The sequence below is a fragment of the Misgurnus anguillicaudatus genome, chromosome 15 (assembly GCF_027580225.2).
Source record: "Misgurnus anguillicaudatus chromosome 15, ASM2758022v2, whole genome shotgun sequence".
Classification (NCBI taxonomy): domain Eukaryota; kingdom Metazoa; phylum Chordata; class Actinopteri; order Cypriniformes; family Cobitidae; genus Misgurnus; species Misgurnus anguillicaudatus.
The window spans coordinates 33,796,073-33,820,382 of record NC_073351.2 but is presented as its reverse complement, the minus strand read 5'-3'; the positions used below and the strand labels follow the sequence as shown (position 1 = coordinate 33,820,382).

Genomic DNA, 24,310 nt, shown 5'->3' with positions numbered 1-24,310 from the left:
ACAAAACGCCATGGCCAAAAACCTTGCTCTCCTCCATCTTTTTAATTTTCTTCTTAAAACGAGAAGATTGTAATTGTGCTGGCTCCGTTGGGATAATAACTTTAATATTGCAAAAAGAGCTCTGCTGTTGACTACACTGTTGTTTGCATCCATGTTTAACGTACTTCCGCAAACAACGAGTGACGTTGTTGACCGTTGAGTACTCTTCTGGGGATGTGGGTCACTTCTGGGTCATTTTATGTTCACACAGGAGATCACAAAAGGTCGCATTAAATTGGAAATGTGAACGGCTTTGCTAAAAAATCTAATTTTTTCAAAAAATCTGAATTGAGCATTAAGTCCTGCAGTGTGAACGTAGCCTTAGTCTGTCAACAATCTAATTTAACATTAGCAATAAATACACATAAAACACTGCACAGTCCTAACTGTATGAATTAAATATACAGCTGCAAAAGTTGTTTAGTTAAGACTAGTGAGTGGTTTTCATTTTTGAAACATTCAGGAAGATAGTATACTGTGCTTTTAGTCTGCTGTGTCTTGGGCTTTGACGAAAACCTGCTTGCGCTCTAGGGGCCAAATGTTATTGTTTGCAATGCATAACGAGAAACGGACGTAGCTTTCTTTACGTCCAACATCACACAAAAGGAAAATGTTTCCGCATATTTCTTTCATTTGCTGATCAATGTTTTTAAAAAAACAGCATTTGAAAATGAGTTATAATGGGTTTTAATAATGACAATGCAAAATTGCCGAATTACATGACATTCTGCGTCATACAGTTAATTCCTTTTTATGCTTGCATTCCGTAAGTCCATCCGCGTTTTCCGCATCGTGGAAATCATAGGACCCTAAGATTAAAATTGGAGTTTCAATGCAGCTTCAAAGGGCTCTAAACAATCCCAACCGAGACACAAGGGTCTTATCTTGCAAAACAATCCTTAGCCGTTTCTCAATACCAAGTACGCCAAACTCGGACTTGTGTCCTTCGTAGTTCGAACTTGCAAGTTCAGACTCGGAAGAACGAAATCCTGACGCGAAATGCATTCTGGGAAACTTCACCGTCATAAGTCCACACAAGTCTCCTCTGATGCATCCTCGATAAAATGGGCGGATCAAGAACACATCCGGGGATTGTATGTGAACTTGGGCTTGATGCGAACTTTGAATTGGAACAGTACTTGGGCCGCGACTGATGACGTTTCACAAGTCCACAAGAACGCAAGTACAGACAAGAACGCATATTGAGAAACGGCTCTTATTTTCGAAAAAAAACTCGTTGTGCACTAACCGTGTGATGCGCTAGCACGACCTTGCATATCACGTAATCACATTGAAAGGTCACGCGTTACATATGTGAAAAGCACACTTGCGGACCGTTTTAAACAATAAACTGACACCAAGAAATTAATTAGTATCATGTTGAGGTCCACTAAAGTTCACTATATGGAGAAAAATCCTAGAATGTTTTCCTCAAAAAAAATTATTTCTTCTGGACTGAACAAAGAAAGACATACACATCTCTGATGACTTTTTTTAAATTATCCAAATTTTTTTATGAAAGTTGAATAATCCTATAAAACATGTGTGCGCATTTAGGTTTAGCGTGTTAATGTTAATGAATACAAGCGCCTTACCTCGAGTGCGTGCGTGTGTGTGCGTGTGTGTGTGTGTGTGTGTGTGTGTGTGTGTGTGTGTGTGTGTGTGTGTGTGTGTGTGTGTGTGTGTGTGTGTGTGTGTGGTGTGTGTGCCTGTGCATGTGCGTGTGTGTATGTGTGTGCGTGTGTGCATGCCTGTGTGTCACTCATAGCAGGTGTTTGTCTGCCGTCATAGCAACCGTAAGCTCATATTTAATGTGCTCTCATTGAAGGGATTCTCTCTGTCAATACAGCGTGTTTACACAGCAACATCTCAACGCTCTCTCTCTCCATCTTCAGTCTCTTTCATTGTTTCTTTCTCCCACTGCAATTACCCAGAGATTTTATTGCTCAGTTATCTCTTTTATAGCTCGTAAGATATAATGCATTGATTTAAAATTAATCTTGTCTGAGAAAAGTCTTAAGGGGAAATAAAAAACACGAGAGAACGTACAGTGTAGAGGAAGCATAGCTCAAATTATTTAATGTCTTTGTCATTTGCAGATTTGTGACCTTGGACAAGTATACAAAAAAATATCAAAATTATAGGTTTTTTTCTTTTATGCCAAAAAATTATTAGGATATTAAGTAAAGATCATTTTCCATAAATTTTGTACATTTCCTACTATAAACATATTAACTTTATTTGTATGAGTGGATGCAGTTGCTAATAAGGCAATTTTCTCAACATTTAGATTTTTTTGCATCCTCAGATTCCAGATTTTCAAGTAGTTGTATCTCAGCCCAATTTTGTCCTGTCCTAACAAAGCATACATTCAGCATTGATGCTTAAAAAAATTAACCCTGTGACTTGTTTTGTGTTCCATATTCACATTTAAGTGTCTTGGCAATTTAACAAATTAAGATAATTTTGAGAGCTCTGAATCTGAGAAATCTGAAGGCAATGTGAGATTAAAAATTTAGCAAAGGAACTAAAGAAGGTGTTAAGGAAGTTGAGATTTAGGTTTTAGTTTTTTTAGGTGTTTAGCTGGTGCAGGGTGATGTTTCAAAATACAGTGATCTCATTTGCTCTTAAATTAATATAATTAATTTTTTTAAAAAGGCAGCATTTTTTATGATTTTTTACAAAAGTTTAATGCCTTCAAGAAAAATTTCTTTAAATATATAAACATACAATATATCAAACGAAAGAACAGATCCTCTGCTTTCATCCTACCTTTTATTTGTTTTCTTTTATCACATCTCAAATATGGGTAGGTTTCTTCAAGAATATCACATTTTGAGCAAAAGGCTGAGATAATTGCGTTTTTGTGAAGGACTTTTGATAGAGATCAGATTCAAAAAGATCATTAAAACATACACAGAGTTTGAACTGTTTTACCTAAGGGGTTTTAGGAGTTGGGTAAGAGCACCACCTGGTGTATATTAGCAGAAGAATGGATTGCCGGAAAAACTCGTCATTAGCAGGGAAGCGTTTTCTCTTAATTCATCAATGGTGGGGAAAGAGTTAATGTTTAGAGGAAGTAATTTATATGTGAAAAAATACAGACCACGTGACTAGCATAGTTCAAAGATCTGATATTTACCCATGCCGAAAAAAATGTACCTGCAGGTACATTTGACTGCAAGTTGTATTAAATGAACTGCATGCATACTTGAAAAATAAACAATTGCATTGAAAACAACACTGTTTCTGTTCATAATGTCGGAGTCAATTTTGTTGAAAAAAGACAAATTTCTAATTTTGGCAAGTAAAAATTTGCCGACTTTTTTAACCCTTACTCTTTCTTACATATACCTGTTGACGTATTAATTTTGCACCGTGTGTAGTATTAAAACATTGCTTGAATGTAAGAATGTAGGAGTCAACTGTACTAGTCTTTGTGAGGACAGCTGAACGGATGGATGAGTTTCAGGTCATTTGATTGGAGAGATGCTGAGATGGAGACGACATAAAGAATCTCTTACTGGTGTCTTATAGGATTCAGTGACCTCTAGTGGTTCATGACAGATTTGCAGGTGGCCATTAGAAAACAAAAGCTTATTTATACAGCAGAGCTGGACCATATTGACCAAAATTCGCATTTCTGTTCTTTTGGGATGAATTGTGGTATATCTCAGTGTTTTCTAGAAAGTGAAAAAATGTTTACATGCAAATCAAAGCCTCGTGTGAGATGACCTCACGATCACAAAAACAGCGTATGATGAAAATGAAAGGGATATTTAATAAATGGACATATTTGTAAAGTGTATTTATAACTCAATTCAGTCCCGAGGTGTTGTTAAAGTGCGATTATGAGTTGTTTGGATTGAACGTTCCTCTCCCGTGAAACGGTGCACATCTGACACCTTGTGTTGTTTAGTAAGCGAGAGATGTGCTGGGTTTCACATTCATCTGACTGAGTCTTATTGAGATGTGATGAAGACCATCTGTGCTCATCCTTTTTAATAAAGACATCACCTTTTTCTCTGTTTGGCAGAGGTTACAGAGAGTAATCTGTTTTAGTAGATAACATAAAATTTATCTACTAAAACTAATGTATAGTTAAATGTGTAAATTTTTTCTCTTTTCTCAGCATAATATACATAGACTACTGTAAGTAATGTATTCATAGTTAGTTTTCTTTAAATACTTGAGCATCCAGACCGGTCCGACTCCAACAATGACATCAGCATTTTTTTGAAAACTAACAGTGACACGAAACACAATGTATTTCTTTCAATATTTAGTTATAGGCGTTTTTTAAACTGTTGTCTATTTATATTTACAGGTTATCCTGGAGGTTACCCGACGACTGCCCCAGCATACACAACCAATCTCTATCAGACAGGCAGCCCAGGATATCCACCAGGTTTGTGTACACATGCACACATTGTACTTGCATGTCTAAACCTCTGTATTTTCTCTTGAAAAGCAAATTATTTAAATATATATTTAGTTTATAAATGTTTTACTGCAGGTAAGTTTGTGCTCCATTTAAAGATATAACCATACAACTGTAACACACAAACACACACACACACACAGTGTACAAAAATTTCTACACACACAGTTCAAAATGTAAATCATGGTATACCAGATAACGGGCAGCTGTCTGATCAATGAATAATATCTGTATTAAGTTTATTAAGCAAAGGTTAATGTTAAACTTGCATTACATGTGCATTATTATCCATGCAGTGCATAGATTTTGGAAAGGACATCTAAAAACATCGAGAACTCTCTGAAAAGGAAAGAGTCGACTTTAATACACGTAATGATGCTGGATGATCTTTGAGACAAGTAGACTGTTGATATAATACATTTGTTAAGCACTGTATGTACTGTAGATGTTCATTTTGACCGGTTAACTGAAGTTAAGAATTTATGACTGATTAATATTATCATTTAACTCATTCCCCGCCAGCCTTTTTAAAAAAGTTGCCCGCCAGCATTTTTTGTGATTTTCACGAAATGCCTTCCAGGAAATTTTTCTTCTAAAAACATATAAACATACAAACATATCAAATGAAAGAACAGACTCTCTGCTTTTAAACAAACAATAAACAAACAAACAAAACTGGAAACAAGTTTCATCCTAGCTATATTTTTTCTCTGTTTATAAACTCTTAAATATGGGTATTTTTCTTAAAAAATAAAAAGTTTTTAGCAAAAAGCTGAAATGCATTTTTGTGAAGAAATTTTGTTTGAGATCAGATTCAGAACAATTATCAAAAGTGTAAAATTAATAAATCATTTTTTGCTTACATTTTTTTATAAATTGGGCCATCTAGTGGATAATCGCGGTATTACAGATAACCATAAAAACTTATCAGAAACACGTTTTTTCATGCAAATGTTTTCTCTTAATTGACGAGATAACTCGTCAATGGCGTGGAATGTGTTAAAAGAAAGAAATATTTGTTAGCGTACGGTGCATGTCTTCCATAGTAGGAATAAAAAATATAATGGAATTTAAAGGGGTACCATCAACCGTGTGCTTACCATCATTTATCAAAATATTTTCTTCATCATTTATCACAGTACTTCCAAAATATTTTTTCTACTATGGAAGTCAATGGTCACTATAGGCTATGTGTTTGCCATCATTTCTCAAAATATCTTCTTTTGTGTTCATAAGAAAAAAGAAATTCATACAGGTTGAGAACAACATGAGGACGAGTAAATGAAGACAGAATTTTCATTTTAAAGTAAACTGTCCCTTTAATTAAGTAATATTGTTGCACTGACGATCTGGTGAAGTAATAATTTGCATGAGAAATCATTTGTACTGCATATGTGTCCGTGCTTGAGTTTGGCTTAAAAGCTGCACAGAGACGCGCGTGTGTGCAAGATGATGCGGTCCGTCTCGCGTGTCCGGACAGACTGATCACCTCTATCCTAGACCCTGACCATAAACATTTCTCCTTTTGCTCAAACAAAGAAAGAAGACACAAAAGCAAAACTTTTTGAAAGGGGTCCTGCATTAGAAATGGCCACTGTGGTAGATGAAAAAGAGACAATCCGCCCTCTTTGGATATTAATCCTCTGGACTAATCGCGTGCTCTTTGATAGTAATGTGGCGTGAAATTTTGATAATGTATGAATCCTGGTTCTGTTCTTGATCTGTTGCTGCTGTTTGCACTTTTAAATCAAATAAAATGTTTGTATTGTTTTTAATTGGTCGCAAACAACCGTTAGCTGTATTTTTACTCATTGAAATGATTTTGATAAATATTTCATAATGATCAGGCAAGTTATTGAGACACACAGAAGCATTTAGGCAAATAGTCCCACTGGTGATTATATTGAAGTTTCAAAGCTGTATTCAGGTGTTATATACGAAGAGAAATACATTTAAGTTATTTAAAGATGAATTTTCCTGTGTTAGGTTAGCGGACGGGTTTGACAAGACTTTTAGTGTGGAGTTTGAAGCGGTGTTTTGCAAAAACTGTGAAATGTGTCTTGTTTATGGATCAGATTTTTAATGGTTCGTATGTGAGGTCATTTATAGTACAGATGGTTGTATAATTTCACCTGTGGTGTTTGAATGCGACCCGTGTGACACCTCTTTCTGATTCATATATTTGCTGTGTAGGTTATTTAGCTTGGTTGAAGTACAGTTTGTATTTTCCTGTGGCAATCGTTTTTTCTTTTCTTTTTTTTGTGGATAGCCTGGGGCTTGATCTATACCAGTCAGCACTTTGGTCTAGCACATTATATTACTCCCCCTGCTGGCTCATATGTGACCCTGCCTGTGAAAACTCGAAGTCATTTTTTGTGATTTACTTAAAATCTTCCTACATGATGTAAAAAACATTCTGTGAAAATATAATCTTGATATCTTTAATATTGACAGAGTAAGATTATGTCAAAGAGCAAAACTTTGATGCTCCTAATCTCATGAGATATATTTTACATGAAGGGTCACGTATGGTTCCCCCCAAATATCTTTTTAAAAGCACATGGACCTCAGTTATTTTTTAATTTCTTTGGACTAATGTATTGAAAATGTGCAGAAGAATCATTCCTCATTTGAAATAGTAAAAATGCATCTTGTTGTGCAAACACACGGCTCTTTCACGTCTCTTTCTACGGGATCAGCAATTTCTGTTAAATTACCATAGTTGAAAATGTGCATATATTAAACCCGGCAGCAGCATGCATATTAAAGCATGCAAGTAAACTGAAGTGTTGTGATGCATCTGTGCAGCACTTGGGTGGCCATTGTGTCATTCCAGCACTTCTCTTTGTTTGTTGCTCATCCGCGTCTCATTGTCGCCTCCTCTCGGCAGTAAAGTGATATCGCACCATCTGCAACAAGCTTTGTATTAGTAGTTTGTCATACTGTTAATATGTTTGAGCTGGAACCTGTTTGCCTCACATTAATGTTTTTATTTTATTTATTAGTAGGTTAGAGCCAACAACTTTAAAATGACTTGTTTTCCCACAGAATTTGAAAAAATGTGTGAAAATTTTGCTGACCAGAGGGTCTTAGATTACATTTACATACGTACAAAGGTAGCACGGATATATTTGTAGCATGCACCATCAATACATTGCATGGGTCAAAATAATTGTTTTTATGCTAAAAATCATTAGGATATTAAATATGTATATTTATATTATATTATATTTATGCATTCTTTAATGCATAAATTAAGGATCTTTATGCAGAGATTCTTCTGTCAATTTCCTAACTTAAATATATAAATAAAATGATTATATATTGTTATACATATTATAAAATTATTATTATATTATATTTGTAATATGTTATGTTAAGGACTTCATTTGGACAACTTTTGATATTTTATATCAGATTCCAGATTTTCTTGTATTTTGGCCAAATATTGTCATATCCTTTCAAACCATACATCAATGGAAAGATTATTAATCCAGCTGTTTAGATAAATCAAATAAAATAGATAAATAAGACAGTATTTTGGTCCAGGGTCACATATTGTACTGAAGCATTTTATGAAATTGTTTAGTCAAAAATTTTAGGAAATCATTTGCTTCAATTATTTAGATTATCTTAAATGATTACATATATTGAAATGTATCGATGTGAAAGTTTTTTATGTTGTGATTAATCCTCACAAACAATTAAATTTAAATGTATTTCTGTGCCCCTTTTATAGTTTTGTATTATTGCAAAGCAGCGTTACGGCCTTTTATGAACAAACAGTACAAAAAAAATATAGAAATGAGTAAAGTAAATTATAAAATACATGATATAAATGCAAACTTTTCATAAGATGTTTTATAAGATTAATGATAACTGTTAAAAAAATTGCCTGTCGAATTGTAATTGGCCTGTTATATTCATAACGCTGTTTCACATTTTGTTTATAATATGTACATTATATATACTTTTACTTATTTTGTCCACTTTCTGAAGCGTATTGAAGACATCCAACACATCAGATTAAAAAGTTTATCTCTCTTGCTGTAGCTAAAAATAAAATATTATTATGAATATATCCTATTTTCTTATGAATAATCCATGGGTTGTGTCTTTGACACCCCTGAACTAAAGGCGTTTAAGGTTTGAAGTGTGCTCACTAGGAAGGCTGCTTGATCTGATTTTAGTGAAGACTATTGTGCGTGGTTATGTAGTGCGCGAGCGTGGTCGGGTCTCCGTCGGTCGGTTGTAGAGTTTCAGCTGTTGCATTGAGCTGAAGTATGTGTGTAACTCTTCTTGTGTTGTTGTGTTTGTTTGGGACAGTGCTGCTGGTGAAGCAGGCCTGGCCCCAGACCGCATCAGCTCCGGGGCCCGCAGAAAGCTCCTATGACCTGACTGTGGACGCTGGCTCAGAGAGCAGGCAGTACCAGGCATCTTCTACCGCATTCAGTAAATATGATTACTATACTCTACTGTAACTGCTGTGTGTTCCCATGTTGATCTATACAACATTCACACACGAACACAGACTGTACAGTACTGTAAGAACCACTGTAAGACATACCAGTACACACATCACGCACACATTAGTACCTATAGATGTGATCTGTACATTTGGCCTCATAAAACTTGTTGTGAAAGCATACTTTGGTGAGGCATACTATAAATCTATTAAAAACCTTGATGACCATGGCACTCTTTTATGCTCTCATAGCTATATATAGGTTTTAATGAAAGGAGTGCCAAGGTCATTCAGTGTCTTTGTAAATGGACTTTTTGAGCCCTAGACCAGAAGTCTTCAACTTTTTTCAGGCCAAGGACCCCTAATGGATAGAGAGGAGGTGTATGGACCAGTGATGCGCGGGTTGATCCAAAATGAGCGGGTGCCTGCTGTCACCCAGGGTTACGAGTCATCCAAAAATATTTTTAATGATATTCGGGTCACGGTCGGTGGGGTCGTTTGAAAGAAAGATAGCTATTTTAAACAACTACTACTTAATAAACATGCAGGCCAGGAAGCGTGTCGTGTAAATGATTTATTTATATTTTGCGGTCCAAGTTGTGGGCAGGTTAGTTGAAAACGTCGGTCGGGTTGTTTATACATTGACCCGCGCATCACTGGTAGGGATCCTCAGTACATGTATCAAACTAAATGGGAAATTTCACGAGACCTTTTTACCATGTCAAATAAATCTTTTGTGTCCCCAGTGTACGTATGTGAAGTTTTAGCTCAAAATACTGTTTAGATGATTTATTAGAACATGTTAAAATTGACGTTTTTGTGTGTGTCCTTTTAAATGCAAATTATCTTATGAAATGCAAACACTGATAACCATGATGGTGGTTCGTTAAAATTTAAACTCAATTGTGCTGTCAATATATCTCTCTCTCTCTCTCTCTCAATGATAAAATATAAAATCTCATTGCGATTGTTTGACCTAATCGGAATGATTTCAGATCACCGCAATGATTGCACATCTCTCTAAAAAACATAAGGGGGAGCTGCAGCGCCTCTATAAATGAGACGTATCAGATGGCGCTCCTTTACTGACAGTGTAACGCCATACATTGCAAAGCCATTTAATACAGTAAAAACAGCATTTAAAGAATTTTTTGCAGCCACTACAGACGTGTTTGGCTACTATTTAAGGCCTGTTTTGGTTTAGTCAGTTTATTTTTATTTTTAGTTATTTTTCACACACTTTATTGTGTTTATTCCTTATGAAGAATTTTTCAGTTTTTGAAAGATTTATTCATTAAATAATTACTTTTAAATATGTGTTATGTGTATTAATATTTACTGCCAGGTTAACCTTGTAAAAGTTTTAATTTAAATAATCACAACAATGTGTAAAAAAATTTTTATGAGAATTCAACATCAAAGCAATAAAAAATAGGAAATTAATCGTCATAATCGTCACAATTTATTATACAATTAACTGTCAGCCAAATTTCCTAATCGTGACAGCCCTACACAGTCACATGCTGTTACCATAGTAGTACATTACATTTTAAATGTACTAAATAGATTATAATGTGGGAACAGTCTCCTCTTCATTTTTAATCAATGTACTATTATTATTAGTATTATTATTATTATTAGCCTATTGCATTTTTGTTTAATGTTTAATTTCTTTGATCCCCAAAAATTCCCGTAAGTGTGTCTGTCTTCGCATGGCAGTGTTTTAGAGTTTGAAACCGAGTTAATATCTTACAGTGCATACTGGAGTGTTTGAGATCGAATCTGTTGGCTTTGAGTTATAATAGCAGCAGTAGTTCAGTAAAATAACTTTGGTGTTGTGTTGCATTCAAGCTCTAGGTTTAATCAGTATGTGTGTTCCCGGGACTCGAACCCATCATCTTTTGCACTGCTAATGTAATGCTTAAACTGGAACGTTTGACAGGAATACTCCATTAGATTAAAGACGGTTCAATCTGCTTCTTCATGGTGGTTTAAGCGTGTAGCAACTGAGATCTAGTTTGTCAGATTTATCCATGTGTTTAAACGGTATAACTAATAATAAGATAAAGTAATGCCTGATGTAAACTAGTCGTTTTTCAGCAGAATTTGCCGTTGTAAATCAAAATATGTCATTTATGTAAATCGTGTGGATCCGATGGGATTTTTGTGTTTGTGTTTGGTCTGCAAGCACAAAAAAAACATCAGAATCAGAAATGGGTAGACTGGACTGAAGTGAGACCATAGGCATCTCTCGTTTTTGGTACAGCGCCTGAAGTCTTTTGGCCAGTTAGAATCAAAATAACAGCATCCTCGTCTTTTTGGACCATCCAGTTGTTCCATTAAGTTCAAGTGAAGTATTGGTAATAAATGTGTTTTCATTTGAAGCAAATCTTGGCAGTTCACTATATTTATTTAGTCAAAATATTAGTTTTAAAGGTGCAATGTGTACATTGTAGCGGCATCTAGTGGCGAGGTTGCAAATTGCAACCAACAGCATAGTCCACTGCTCACCCCTTGCTTTTGAAACACATAGAGAAGCTACGGTAGCTGCCACCGGACAAACATGTCATAGTCGGAGACAAAATTGTCCGTTAAGGGCTTCTGTAGAAAAATGGTGGCACAAAATGGCGACTTCCATGTAAGGGGAGCCTCTTTGTATGTAGATAAAAAGGTATCGTGCTAATGTAATAAACACATAACGGTTCTTTATAAAAGGTCTTTATACACCCCTGATAATATAGTTTTGTATATTATTTTGCATTTCTGTTAAGAGATCCTTCTAAAATTTACACACTGCACCTTTAATGCTTACTTTACATGTGAAAATAGAAAATGATTCTTAAGGGCTTATTATAGTTGTGCGTAGGTCCTACGGAGGGGTTCTAGAGGACCAATCACAGCATTTGCGGTCCGCGTAGAACAGATGTGTTGTTAAAATTTTGGTAAAGTGCAAGTCAAGCTACGCAGAGCTACGCGCAACCATAGCTATGTCGTAGGAACCTATGCACCATATATATTACACTTTACAGAGAGGGAAGCCCCTAGACCCACATACAGGGATTACATTCGTAAACTTGTCACTTTTTCACCTCTTGTAATTTACTTTAGTTTTATTTTACTACCTGACAGATGGTGTGTGTAATTGTAATATTGTGAATGTGTATGTGTTTGTTTGTACTTTATATATGCCCTGAATGATGTGTTGGATACGCTTTTGTCGAATTACAAAGTACAGTTCAGTGCTTTACCACTGCTCACCAGAAGGTGGCGACTCTCCCCATATAGACCCATGTGAATAATTGCTTCTCGAAAATGATGTGAGCATCATTCGATTAGTGTACGACACCTGAGGTTTACCTAACAGCATCCCTCTCGCTTTGTCTCTCTCTCATTCTTTCAGGATATACAGCAGGAACGCCTTATAAAGTGCCCCCTACTCAGACCAATGGAGCCCCCCCTCCTTACTCCCCATCCCCTAACCCTTACCAAACGGCCATGTACCCCATTAGAAGTGCCTATCCCCAGCAGAACCTCTATGCTCAGGTAAGTCTCTTAGCGAGATGTTTTGACTAATTTGTTCTCATAAGAGTCTCTTTGATATTTTTTTAGGAATCAGGTTTTTGGTCTTACGTTCACAATGCTTTGTCTTCTCTTTAGGGTGCTTACTACACACAGCCGGTGTATGCCGCTCAGCCTCATGTCATCCACCACACCACCGTGGTTCAGCCCAACAGCATCCCCTCTGCCATCTACCCGGCTCCTGTACCCGCCCCGCGCTCAAACGGAGTGGCCATGGGTATGGTGGCAGGGACAACGATGGCAATGTCTGCTGGTAAAACGAGTTTTTCAGACTTCTTCATATTTCGATGTTACAGATTTATTTCAAAATCATTAAGTCCCAGTCTCACAGACAAGGCTTAAAGTCGCCATGAAACGGAAGTAGCGATTGTTTTATTTTTCCCGTTGTGACCTACATCCGAGTTGAAACGGCTTCTAAAATAAATAAGGGGAAGGCTGGACTTGTATTCTGTCCATTGAGAACTGATTGGATCGTTTGAAGTTGGGTCATGTTGGTGTTTGCTAATCGCTGCAATCTTTTCCTGGACCCCATCCACCAATCATACCCAAGTGTATCGCGCAAGCCCTGAAAGTGAAGCCAAAATGTCTCTATACTGGTCCCAGTATAGGTCATAAACCCCGCCTCCCCCATGTTATTCAATGGGACCAACTAAACAATTTAATTACACTTCAAATATCTTTTTTCCGAAGCAGATTTCTGTCATTTACTGTGATTTTTATCACGCTGATGTAAATTCAAATGTTTGTTTTTAAAATAAGTTTGTTTTAAGTTACTTATTTAATGTTATAAAAACAGTGGTGTCACGTCATGATTGACAGCTGTGATATGCGCATTCTGCGAGAGTGAGGGCGGGGCCTTGATTTCGCAGCTTTACTTCCTGCTCACTACTGCGCATGACTGGTCCCAAATCGCTACTGCGCAGACTCAAGATCCAAGATGTCAGCGCCGTATCGGGACACTGGCGGCTTCAATTTTCACCAATGGAAGAGAGCTAATGGGTGTCGTCCATCTTTTTATACAGTTTATGGTCATATCAAATGATCGGAGGTAAAAAGATGTCGTTTTGAGAATGGGAGGAAGTTTGCATTTTTGATTCAAGATTTAGGGTGGCCATTTGTGCCGGTTGCGCCGGACGCTTCCCGGGCATGTTTTCGGGTTCGTTCTCCGGGGGTCGCGTTGCTCGACCGCGTACGTCATCGAGGTTCTCACATTTCAGTTAAAATACATTAGAAAATTAAGATTTGTTTCTTTTAAGACATACAATCATTGTAGGTTCATTCTTACCTTGAAATGTAACGGTTGCTTTTCTGAAATTAAACCCAAAATATTAAACCTCGATGACGTATGCGGTCGACCAACGCGACTTCCGGAGAACGAACCCGAAAACATGTTCGGGACGTGTCCGGCGGAACTGGCACGAATGGCCACCCTATCAAGATTATAAGGGAACATGAATTTTAAAAAAATAATGAAGCTCACAGATGAGTAATTTGTAAAATAAATACCACAATATTACAAAACAAATTACCCATTTTTTTTCTCATTTCAATTTCATTATGACTTTAAGCCAAGTCAAAAACAAGTGTATGTTTTAGTTTTTTTTTGTCCGTAATACCATATATTTTACTATATATACTATATATTTAAAATTTTCTTCATAAAGCTTCTTTGAAACAATGCCCGTTATTGCAAATTATACAATGTGCACATTTGCAATGCAATAATTTTAATTGCTCTTGCAGTCATAATTAAGAAATATTGTTGTATAATCTTTTGATTCTTTTCGACAGGTACCTTGTTGACTACCCCTCAGCACACTCAGATCGGAGGACACCCCGTCACCGTGCCAACATATCGACCCCAAGGAACACCTGGGTACAGCTATGTGCCACCTCACTGGTAGAGCCCACCTGCCAATCATGTGAGTCCCCTCCCACGTGACACCTCTGCTTCACTCCAGTTCGATCCAGTCACTGAATTTTTCTTTTTCTGATCACAGATCTGGAGTCAAACATTGTATGCAACTACTAAAGTCTTACATTGGCGCTCTGTGATCAACAGTGAGGCGCCACCACGTCTGTTTGCAAGAACAAAAGAGAAAAAGTGCAAGGGTCACTTTATGCATTCTTATGTGTTTTTGTAAAAGCTGCTTTTTTATCTTTTAATTTAATTTTTAGTTTTCTCCTCATGTTTTTTGGGATGACGTTCTTGCATTAGTTTTTTTTTTCAGTGTTCCACATTTATATCTGTATGAGCTCCAGAACGATTTCGACCAATCACGCCTCTTCAAGCGATTCCTCTTTTGTGTTCAGTGTAAACGCTGGTGTGTAGGAATGTACCGACGCAATATCAGCACCCCTCGGGTCATTCACTCGATTATGCTGCCAAATTTTATAACCTTTAGATATCAGCACAGGATTTTTTATTTTATTTACAGCCAACTTTTATTTCGGCATTCACCGTTCTCTCGCCGAACGTTTGGGAACATTTTTTATTTGATTTTTTTTTTTTTCGTTTTCATCGATAACAAGGGTGTCTTCCAGCTTGTAGCTGTGTTCCTGTAGATTTGTAAGGAATATATCATTAGTAGGCCAGTGCAAATGTGGTTTAACCTTCATTAGGATATCGAGTACATACAGTAATCTTAGTTATTCACTAAATAGGGAACGTTCGAGTGAGCCGGTTACTTTATTAGCTTATGTGTCAGGATAGCGTAAGCTTCTATATCGTGTATATTCAATTTATATAAATGTGTGCACGGGTGCTCTCGCAGGGAAATTGGCGTCACGCTCGCGGGGAACTCGCGGTTTACGGCGTGGAAAAATGTATCAGTGGCACTTAGCTGGAGCCTCTGGGTGTGATGTCATCAAAGTGGCATTGAACCCAATCGATGTGTGCCAACGTCGAGGACGGATAGGATAGACACTACTTTGACTTGACCATTAAGATCGCATCCAGGATTCAAAGGGATTTTATCGCAACGTAGATAGCACTAAAAGCAAAAATGTAGTTCTGGGTCAAGAGTGGCTGATATCTAATCCCTGGTCCTCTGTGAAATCTTGGGTCTGTAAGCCTACAGTTGCACAGATTTGAAGCGTAAAAGGGGAGTCGATCAATGCAATAATAAGAACGGCCTGCTTGAGTGGCTTTTAATTGTAATTTACAACGTTTTCGAGAGAATTTTAAGTTCGTATACGAGGCCTCGTATCCATGAATAGTGTATTCAGAAGTGACATATCAAGTATACTACGAAATGTTATACTGAAGCATTGCACATTGACAAATAGACATAACTTAACCAATTATACGGTACACTCTCATATTTAATGATGTAATTAAGAAAAACAAGCATTTAATCTAGAAACCATTAGTCTCGGTATGTCTCTGGACGTAATATTGTTGTCAGTACAAAAACACAGTATCGCTCCATTTTAGTTCTTGTTTTGGCTAATCGACCACTATTTCCATATAGTAAAGCTCAACGTGGGGAGAACCGATTCTCTGATCTTATGTGAAAGTAATAAAGTCTAGTAATGCATGTGTCATGCGTTTGAATGCAGTATAGTGTAATCGGATGAAAACTATGCCCTCGCTAAGCATGGTTGCATCATGTTGAATCGCAGCTTACGGATTGCTTTTATTAATGCGTTACATTAAAACACATTCCCTTAGATGTTTCATTTAAATAAAGGAGAGAAAGTGAATCTCACCCAAACATGTCCAGGTCACAATTTACCCTAAAATGAAAGAAAAAAATATATATACGTTGCATTTTTCCTCTTTAAATTCTTTATTATTTTCCGTGCATTACAGTTCAAAAATCTAAAGTATGAATTTATTAACATTATTTTGCTTACATTACAGTTACATTAAAATTAGGCGAGAACTGATTTGCTTCATGCTCTTTAAGCAAAAACTTTTTTTTGTTGATTTTAGGGTGAGATTCACCTAAACATTACTGTAACTTTACTACATTAGGATCTGTAACTATAAAAGACCAAATGGTTTCTAATGTAGTAAAGTTACAGTAATATATGTTTGGCCTGAGCAAGTTTAAGTAAAGGCCATGCCCACAAATGTAAAAACTGATTATTGATTGATAATGAGATTAAAATTCTGCCCTCTGTGCCCCTTCTTCAGTATTACATCAAGCAATGAAATATATACTCTGTATCTTTGCAACAACTCAGATTGTATCGCAAAACTATAGTCGACATAATGAAACATTTACAAACCGATTGAGAACTTGGAGATATCACGGGTGATTCATTCAGTACGACCAGAATTTGCCATCCACTCTGACGTGTAACTTAGGCGCTTTTTACGTAAGTGTTATTTAAAGTTTTAATTAATGATTGATGTTCAGTTTTCTTCAATAGGAGATCTTTATAGTTGATCTGGAGTGGAGTGAATTACAGTTCATGTGGTTGAGAGGCATTTCAGAGCACAAGTCTTCAAAGGGTTTCCTCTTCATTTACTTGATGATTTTCGCTTTCTCTTCCTCATTTTGCTGATCAGAGGTCGGCAGATATTCAATATTATTTCAATATTCCTGAAATACGAAACATCCGTACTTGTTTGCACACCCTCGTATCGCTCCATACGCGTACCCTGACGTGGTGAAGAGGAACGAATGTAGTAGTAAAACGTTTAACATGCTTTATTCCAGTTCCTCTTCTTAGCCATACAATAGCTACGTAATTTGAAAAAAAAAAAGAAAGTAAAACACAGTTAGGGTGTTTAAAACGGACTGCTTTGCTATGATGTTTTCCGTCATCATTCCATCTGGAGATTTTGGTGTACGTCATTGTTAAAACACATTGATCTGTTTCTTGTGAAACCCTGAGAGTTGCTTTTGCCCAAATTCGGTTTTGGTGTGAGCATTCGATTTCCTGTCCTCCGTTTGATTGTTTTGAACTCGTGATGTTAATATTGCAAACCCATGCACTGTTCTGTTGTGTTGTTTCTGGGCATCGATCAAACGATTGCTTACTAGCGCCCGTGACGCATGCAGCGGGTTATTAGCTCCAGTGAAGTCAGTGTCACGTCAACAGTACGTCAAGTCTTTCCGCGGTAATGATGGGTTATTTCACTTTAAGGCCATTACAGAATAACACTATTGTTTAGGATAACAGCGATTTACGTTTGATTGAGAACAAGACTTTATGGTTTGCATTCGAAATGTAAAGCAAAAATGGGAAAGTCTTCCAGAAGTGATCTCCCTTCATTGAGTGTTAAAGACCTCTTGCCCCATGTGTTACGCACTACAGCGCGGTTTCTGGTGCCAGCGAGATGTCCGGGCCGTGTCCTTCGACCATTTTAATAAGGAGACCCACAGTAGACTTGTGAAATGAAGTGTAATTCTGTTTTTATCATATTGGGTTTTTTTATTGTTTTTTGTTTTGTTTTTGAAGATCAGTTAGTGATCTCTGTGACATAATTAAGCCAAGTTTGTAATTGTATAATATTTACTGTAAGATGTAGAACATTCAATAACTATTAAAATCTTTCCAAAAAAAAAATGTGTGCCATTTTTGTTTGTCTGTGATGGACATGATAAATGTATCTGCTCAGTTACTGGGATTTTCAAGCACAACCATTTCTAGGGTTTACAAAGAATGGTGGGAAAAGGAAAAAACATCCAGTATGCGGTAGTATTGTGAGTGAAAATGCCTTGTTGATGCTAGAGGTCAGAAGAGAATGAGCCGACTGATTCAAGCTGATAGAAAAGCAACTTTGACTGAAATAACCACTTGTTACAACCGAAGTATGCAGCAAAGCATTTGTGAAGCCACAACACGCACAACCTTGAGCCAGATAGGCTACAACAGCAGAAGGCCTCACTGGGTACTACTCATCTCCACTACAAATAGGAAAAAGAGACTAGAATTTGCACAAGCTGACCAAAATTGGACAGTTAAAGACCGGAAAAATGTTGCCTGGTCTGATGAGTCTCGATTTCTGTTGAGACATTCAGAAGGTAGAGTCAGAATTTGGTGTAAACAGAATGAGAACATGGATCCATCATGCCTTGTTACCACTGTGCAGGCTGGTGGTGGTGGTGGGGGATGTTTCTTGGCACACTTTAGACCCCTTAGTGCCAATTGGGCATCGTTTAAATGCCACAGCCTACCTGAGCATTGTTTCTGACCATGTCCATCCCTTTATGACCACCATGTACCCATCCTCTGATGGCTACTTCTAGCAGGATAATCCACCATGTCACAAAGCTCGAATCATTTCATAATCATACCCATTTTCGGTTATCTGCAAATGGTGTGTGGTGAAGCGATCCCAAGATGGCGACGACAGTTCTCGCCAACTGTTGGCTTCAAAAAAGCTCTTCACAAACCTAGCCGTGACATCACGCACACTACGTTCATTTTTTTTACAGTCTATGGAAGGCACAGACCGAAAAGCTTGAGAGCCACTGTCTTGTAAGTGAATATAGTCAGTTGGTCAGCCATGAACATATCAGAGAAGTCCTTTCAAAATTATGTGTGACCCTGTCTGTGTAATCCAGATCAAAGTCTTATAATCTAATAATGAGATGAGGAGCATCAAAGCTTGACTTCACTCATTGATTTCAATCTTTGGCATGACCTTAATCGATATTAAAGTTATCAAGGTATTATTTTTACAGAATATAAGGATAATTTTATGTAGAAAACAGTAAATCACAAAAAATGACTTGAGGTGGGTTTTCATAGACATTTTATTACAAAAGAGATTGTGTAATACAAAAGATGTGGAACTAGCACAGCAGTTTGATTAATTTTGTTGCATGATGTGACAAAGGTCGATTATTAATAAAAGCCATTTGACAACACAATGCAGTTTTCCAGAGAACTGCGCAATAAATTAATGTGCAAATATCCTGCTCTATTGTAAGTAGGCTATTGTATTGTGCTTGCATTTTCAAAAGCAGGCTGGCAAGCATCAGCAGGTTATATTTTATATTTCACACTTTTTATTTAAAAAGCAAGTGACCCTTAATAAATAACAGATCAAAAGCCCTACTGACTTCCATAGTAGTAATAAAGAATATATTGGAGGTATATACTATGGAAGAATAAAGCTACTAAGCAACAGCACTACATTAAATTGTTTAATATGCTTTGTTAATTTCACATTTTAAGTTTGTTTTATGTCAAAAATTTCTTTTGGCAACTTTTTGATCTCTTATATTATTATTGAAAAGCATTTTGATAGCACAATACAGTATTCCAGAGAACTGTGTAATGATGATTTATACATCATATGAAAGCTAAAAAAAAAACAGATCAAAATACCCACTGCCTTAAATTCAAATATTGAATTCATACAAAGAAATCAGAACATTTAAGTATACAAGTTGAGTCATAATAAATAAAGTTAAATGACACAGGGAATAAGTATTGAACACATGAAGAGAACAAGGTGCAAAATGGCACAGAAAGCCAGGAGATCACCTGAAATCCATCAGTTATGAGAGAGAAACCCTGCCCCCTATCAGTACTAATTTATATCAGCTGCTTTAGTCCTAATTGATGGCCTATAAAGGCTTCTCATTACCCAGGAGGCACACAGGAAAGACTTCATGACGGGTAAAAGCAAAGAACTCACTCAAGACCTTTGTAATCTTATTGTTCAAAAGCATTTTGATGGGAATGGTTATAGGCGCATTTCCAGAATGCGGAATGTTCCTGTGAGCACTGTGGGGGCCATTATCCGGAAATGGAAAGAGCATCAATTCACTATAAACTGGCCACGATCAAGTGCTCTACATAAGATGCCTGTCCGAGGAGTCCAAAGAATAATCAGGAGAGTTCTCCAAGAGCCAAGAACCATTCGGGCAGAACTTCAGGAAGACCTTGCATCAGCAGGTACTGTTGTTTCAAAAGAAAAATATAAGCAATGCACTGAACACTCACCACGCAACACTCCATTGCTGAACAAAAAGCATGTTGATGCTCAATTACAGTTTGCAAAAAAGCATTTGGAGAAGCCTGTGAATTATTGGGAGACTATAGTATGGTCAGAAGAAAGCAAAATTGAACTTTTTGGCAGTCATTCTACACATCATGTTTGGAGAAGAAATGGCACTGCCCATCACCCCAAGACAGTTAAGGGGTGGAAGCATCATGGTTTGGGGCTGCTTTTCAGCTAGGGGAGCTGGCAGATATCATATTATTGAAGGCAGGATGAATGAAGAAATGTACTGGGACATTTTGGATAAAAATCTGCTGCCATCTACCAGAAAGCTGAAAATGAAAAGTGGGTGGACGTTTCAGCAAGACAATGATCCCAAACACAAGGCAAAGGAAACAATGAAGTGGTTTCAAAGAAAGACAACCAAGTTGCTTGAATGGCCCAGTCGATCACCTGACCTAAATCCTATAGAAAATCTATGGAGAGAACTGAAGAGCAAAGTTCATAAGAGGCCCAAGGAACCTTCAAGATTTAAAGACCATTTGTGTGGAAGAATGGGCCAGAATCACTGCTGAGCAATGCAGACGACTGGTCTCTCCATACAAGAGGCGTCTAGAAGCTGTAATCACCAACAAAGGCCTTTCTACAAAGTATTAAATAAAGTGTGTTCAATACTTATTCCCTGTGTCATTTCACTTTATTTATTATGACTCAACTTGTATACTTAAATGTTCTGATTCCTTTAATGAATTCAATATTTGGCTTGATGGCTACATCTGGTGGAAATTGTGTCAATAGCCCACTTAGAAATCCCCTTACTGATAAAAAAAATTCTGATGTGTCAAATACATATTGACATACCTTTTTTCCCTGCTGTATATAGTGATAAAGTTCTAGTACTTTTGTTTTGTCCAATAAAATGTGAAAAACACATTAAAGGTCATTTCTGAGAGTATTTGGAGGGGGTGTAATGGCCATTTGAGTGCTAAATCAGTCCTGTGTCCATTTCCTGCTATAATCAGCCAGCTGCAGGACTCAAAATCCAATTGACTTCACATTCATTAGCATCCGTTCATGTATGGAGAATCTTACAGGCTCCTGCTCCTTATCATCAAACACACATAATCTCTTCAAAACTGACCCTGGTTTTCAGATAGAGAAAAACTAATGGGGAATAAAAACCAGCAGGTATGGAAGAACAGGAATGGTCTTGTCTACAATTACACCACTGTATGGTTATTTTAGTATTTTGGGAGATTTACATGAAGAATGTGTCGAGTGTGCTGTCAGTCATGGGATACATCACAAATGCTTAACATGTCATGAGGGTCATAGTGATCAGTTTGCAATAAGAAACCCTAGATCCTATTGGTCAGTTAATGGGTCGTTGGCATCTTGTGCTATATTTACCAGAAAGCCCTTGGGCTCCAGTGGTCATCTTATAACCGGAGGCTTTGATGGATCTTGACAGTCGAGGTTCGGTCCTGCCGGTTGAACCATCATGTGTTAAAGCAGGCACGTATGCCTTCTTCTGCATCTATCTCGACACAGTTGGAAAATAAGCAGTAGGTACACATGACTTGACATGTTGAGTTGTGGTGTGCATGTGGGCAATTTTTTTCAACAGTTTCCATTCAACCCCAATCCCCCCCAATCGTTTCCTGTCTTCCCCGCCTGTTGTAAGTGAAAGGCCAAAAATTAAGGCAAATGAGTACAGAATAATGCTACACTAAATGAATAAGCAAAATGATTATGGAGGAATATAATAGACTTTATAATTCTGAGTTTTTGCCATAAATCTCAACATAATGCAAAGCAATTTCATGTATTTTTGATTCCAGTATTTGTCTTTACTTGATTTCTCTTTAGGTATTTTGTTCCTTGCTGTTTACTTCAAAGACTATTTACAGTAAATTGCCACCATAAATGATTTCCTCTTTATCAGAATTTCTCTGAAACGGGCTACTGTAGGCATGTGGCCAAGTTTAACAAAAGATGTGTCAAATTTTCCATAGTGAGATATTACAAAGACTTTAAGAAACAGGTACTGGATTTCAATCAAACTGATTGTTAGTTGTGTAATAATCGCATCATGTTTTTGTTTTAGACTCTTCATAAAGGATTTCTGTTAAACGGAGCATCACCGGAATCATTTCTAAAAATAGACTTTGACCTGGGAATACTGGAAAAACATTTACGGCATTGCCAAAATTTAAGACCTTTGAGTCATCCACTTGACTTATTCAATTGAATTATGTTCGAGCTGAATTATATACAAAAGTAAAAATCAATTTGATTCACCATGTTTATTTTTACATTTAGCAAAAAATATGTCATAAACTCTTACTGTTTGTCTGAATTGCTGAAACACTAAACTAACACTGAACTTAGTTCCCAGTGGCATAAACCCAAAATCATTCACTCTTTTGGAAAACTACAACACATGTGTCAAACTCAAAACTTTTCACGCTTTTGCTGTACAGATGATACAGATGTGTTGTATGTATGTTTATACTAACAAAGAATGGAAACAATATGAGAGGAAGGGTAATAGTCAGAGGAAGACTATAAGGAAGAGCAGTTATTGGCTGTACGAATCATCTGAAAGCATTATTTGATTTTGAGAACAGATTACATGATTTTAAAGCATTTGTTTCATTTTGCCAGAGGTTCTGTATTTAAGGTTTTGGGAAAGTGAGCAATAGTTTTGTAAAGGTGGATTCATAGTTGTTTAAACTGGATGAATGCCAAGGTTGTGTAAAACTGTATTTCTCATAAATTACCATCCTTCTGCTACTTATACCAACGATGGAAATAAGTGCAGTTATGATAGCAAAATATGTGGGAGTGCTTTGCTAGAATATGAATATTGTATTGCAATGCAACAATAGCATTTAAATATTATTAATAAATCAAAACTAGTAAGCAGATTTATAAGTGAAATGTTTTCATAAAAAATACCCAGTCTCATAAAATTATACCTAAAGGCATGTCATTTTTTGATTCTTTTTCGTGATACTGTCATGAACTTTCAAATTTTTTCGTGATCGTATCACGAATTTCTGTTTATGTGTCATTGTCACATATTGTTTACTGAACTTATTTTTTCTATTTTCAAACCATTTTAGGTTTAGATTTGGTGTTTGCCTTTGGATGTCACTTTAAGTATTGTTTTTTAATATTTTCTCAATTTTAAACCATTGTCGCCTGGCCTTAGGGTTAGAGTTGGGTTTGGGAAAGGACGTCATTTTATGTAAATCTAACCCAAAACCGAAGTGACAATGGTAAGAAAAGACAAAACAGTTGATTAACCAATACGTGACAATGACACGTAAACAGAAATTCGTGATACGATCAGGAAAAAACGCGGAAATTCGTGACAGTATCATGAAAACCCTGCTGAATAAAACAATAAAACAATTACAGAAAATTCTAATGGTTTCCATTAAAATACCATTAGGAACCATTAGCTTTTACCAATAAAACCACTACACTCTAGTGTGTTTTAGGCCATATTCCATTAGAACCAAAACATAGAACCAATACATACCATTAGAGACCAATACTGTAGTGTGTTTTGGGCCATATTCCATTAGAACCAATAAAATTCCCAATCAAACCAATAGAATTTCTGTGATGGTGTTTTTTAAGCAGGGAAAGAATAAAAAAATGATGTGTCTATAGGTACGTAATATCGTGAGAGTTCACATAACTATAAAAGCAAGTTGAAATTGTTTTCCTTCATTTTAAGTTAAAGTAACATAAAAATATATGTTGATTTAACAAAAATGCTGCGAATTTTTTATTGTGTACCAACTTGACGTTCTAACTAAAATGGCTACGCTATAAATGCTTGAAAATAGTAAATAATATG

General features: G+C 36.6%; 1 protein-coding gene across 3 annotated transcripts in view; it reads left to right on the top strand.

The window, feature by feature from the left end:
• Positions 1-17,227, top strand: part of fam168a (family with sequence similarity 168 member A) — a 53,853-nt gene extending 36,626 nt beyond the window's left edge. For 2 of the 3 annotated variants that reach the window (XM_055173981.2, XM_055173983.2), the window contains 6 exons: positions 4,367-4,447; positions 8,807-8,932; positions 12,346-12,488; positions 12,603-12,777; positions 14,316-14,446; positions 14,525-17,227. In XM_055173981.2, the coding sequence (XP_055029956.2) occupies positions 4,367-4,447; positions 8,807-8,932; positions 12,346-12,488; positions 12,603-12,777; positions 14,316-14,428 (638 nt within the window). In that variant the 3' untranslated portion in view covers positions 14,429-14,446; positions 14,525-17,227. The remainder of the gene's footprint in view (positions 1-4,366; positions 4,448-8,806; positions 8,933-12,345; positions 12,489-12,602; positions 12,778-14,315; positions 14,447-14,524) is intronic. The other variant, XM_055173982.2, reaches the window with a different exon arrangement.
• The last annotated feature ends 7,083 nt before the right edge of the window (positions 17,228-24,310 follow it).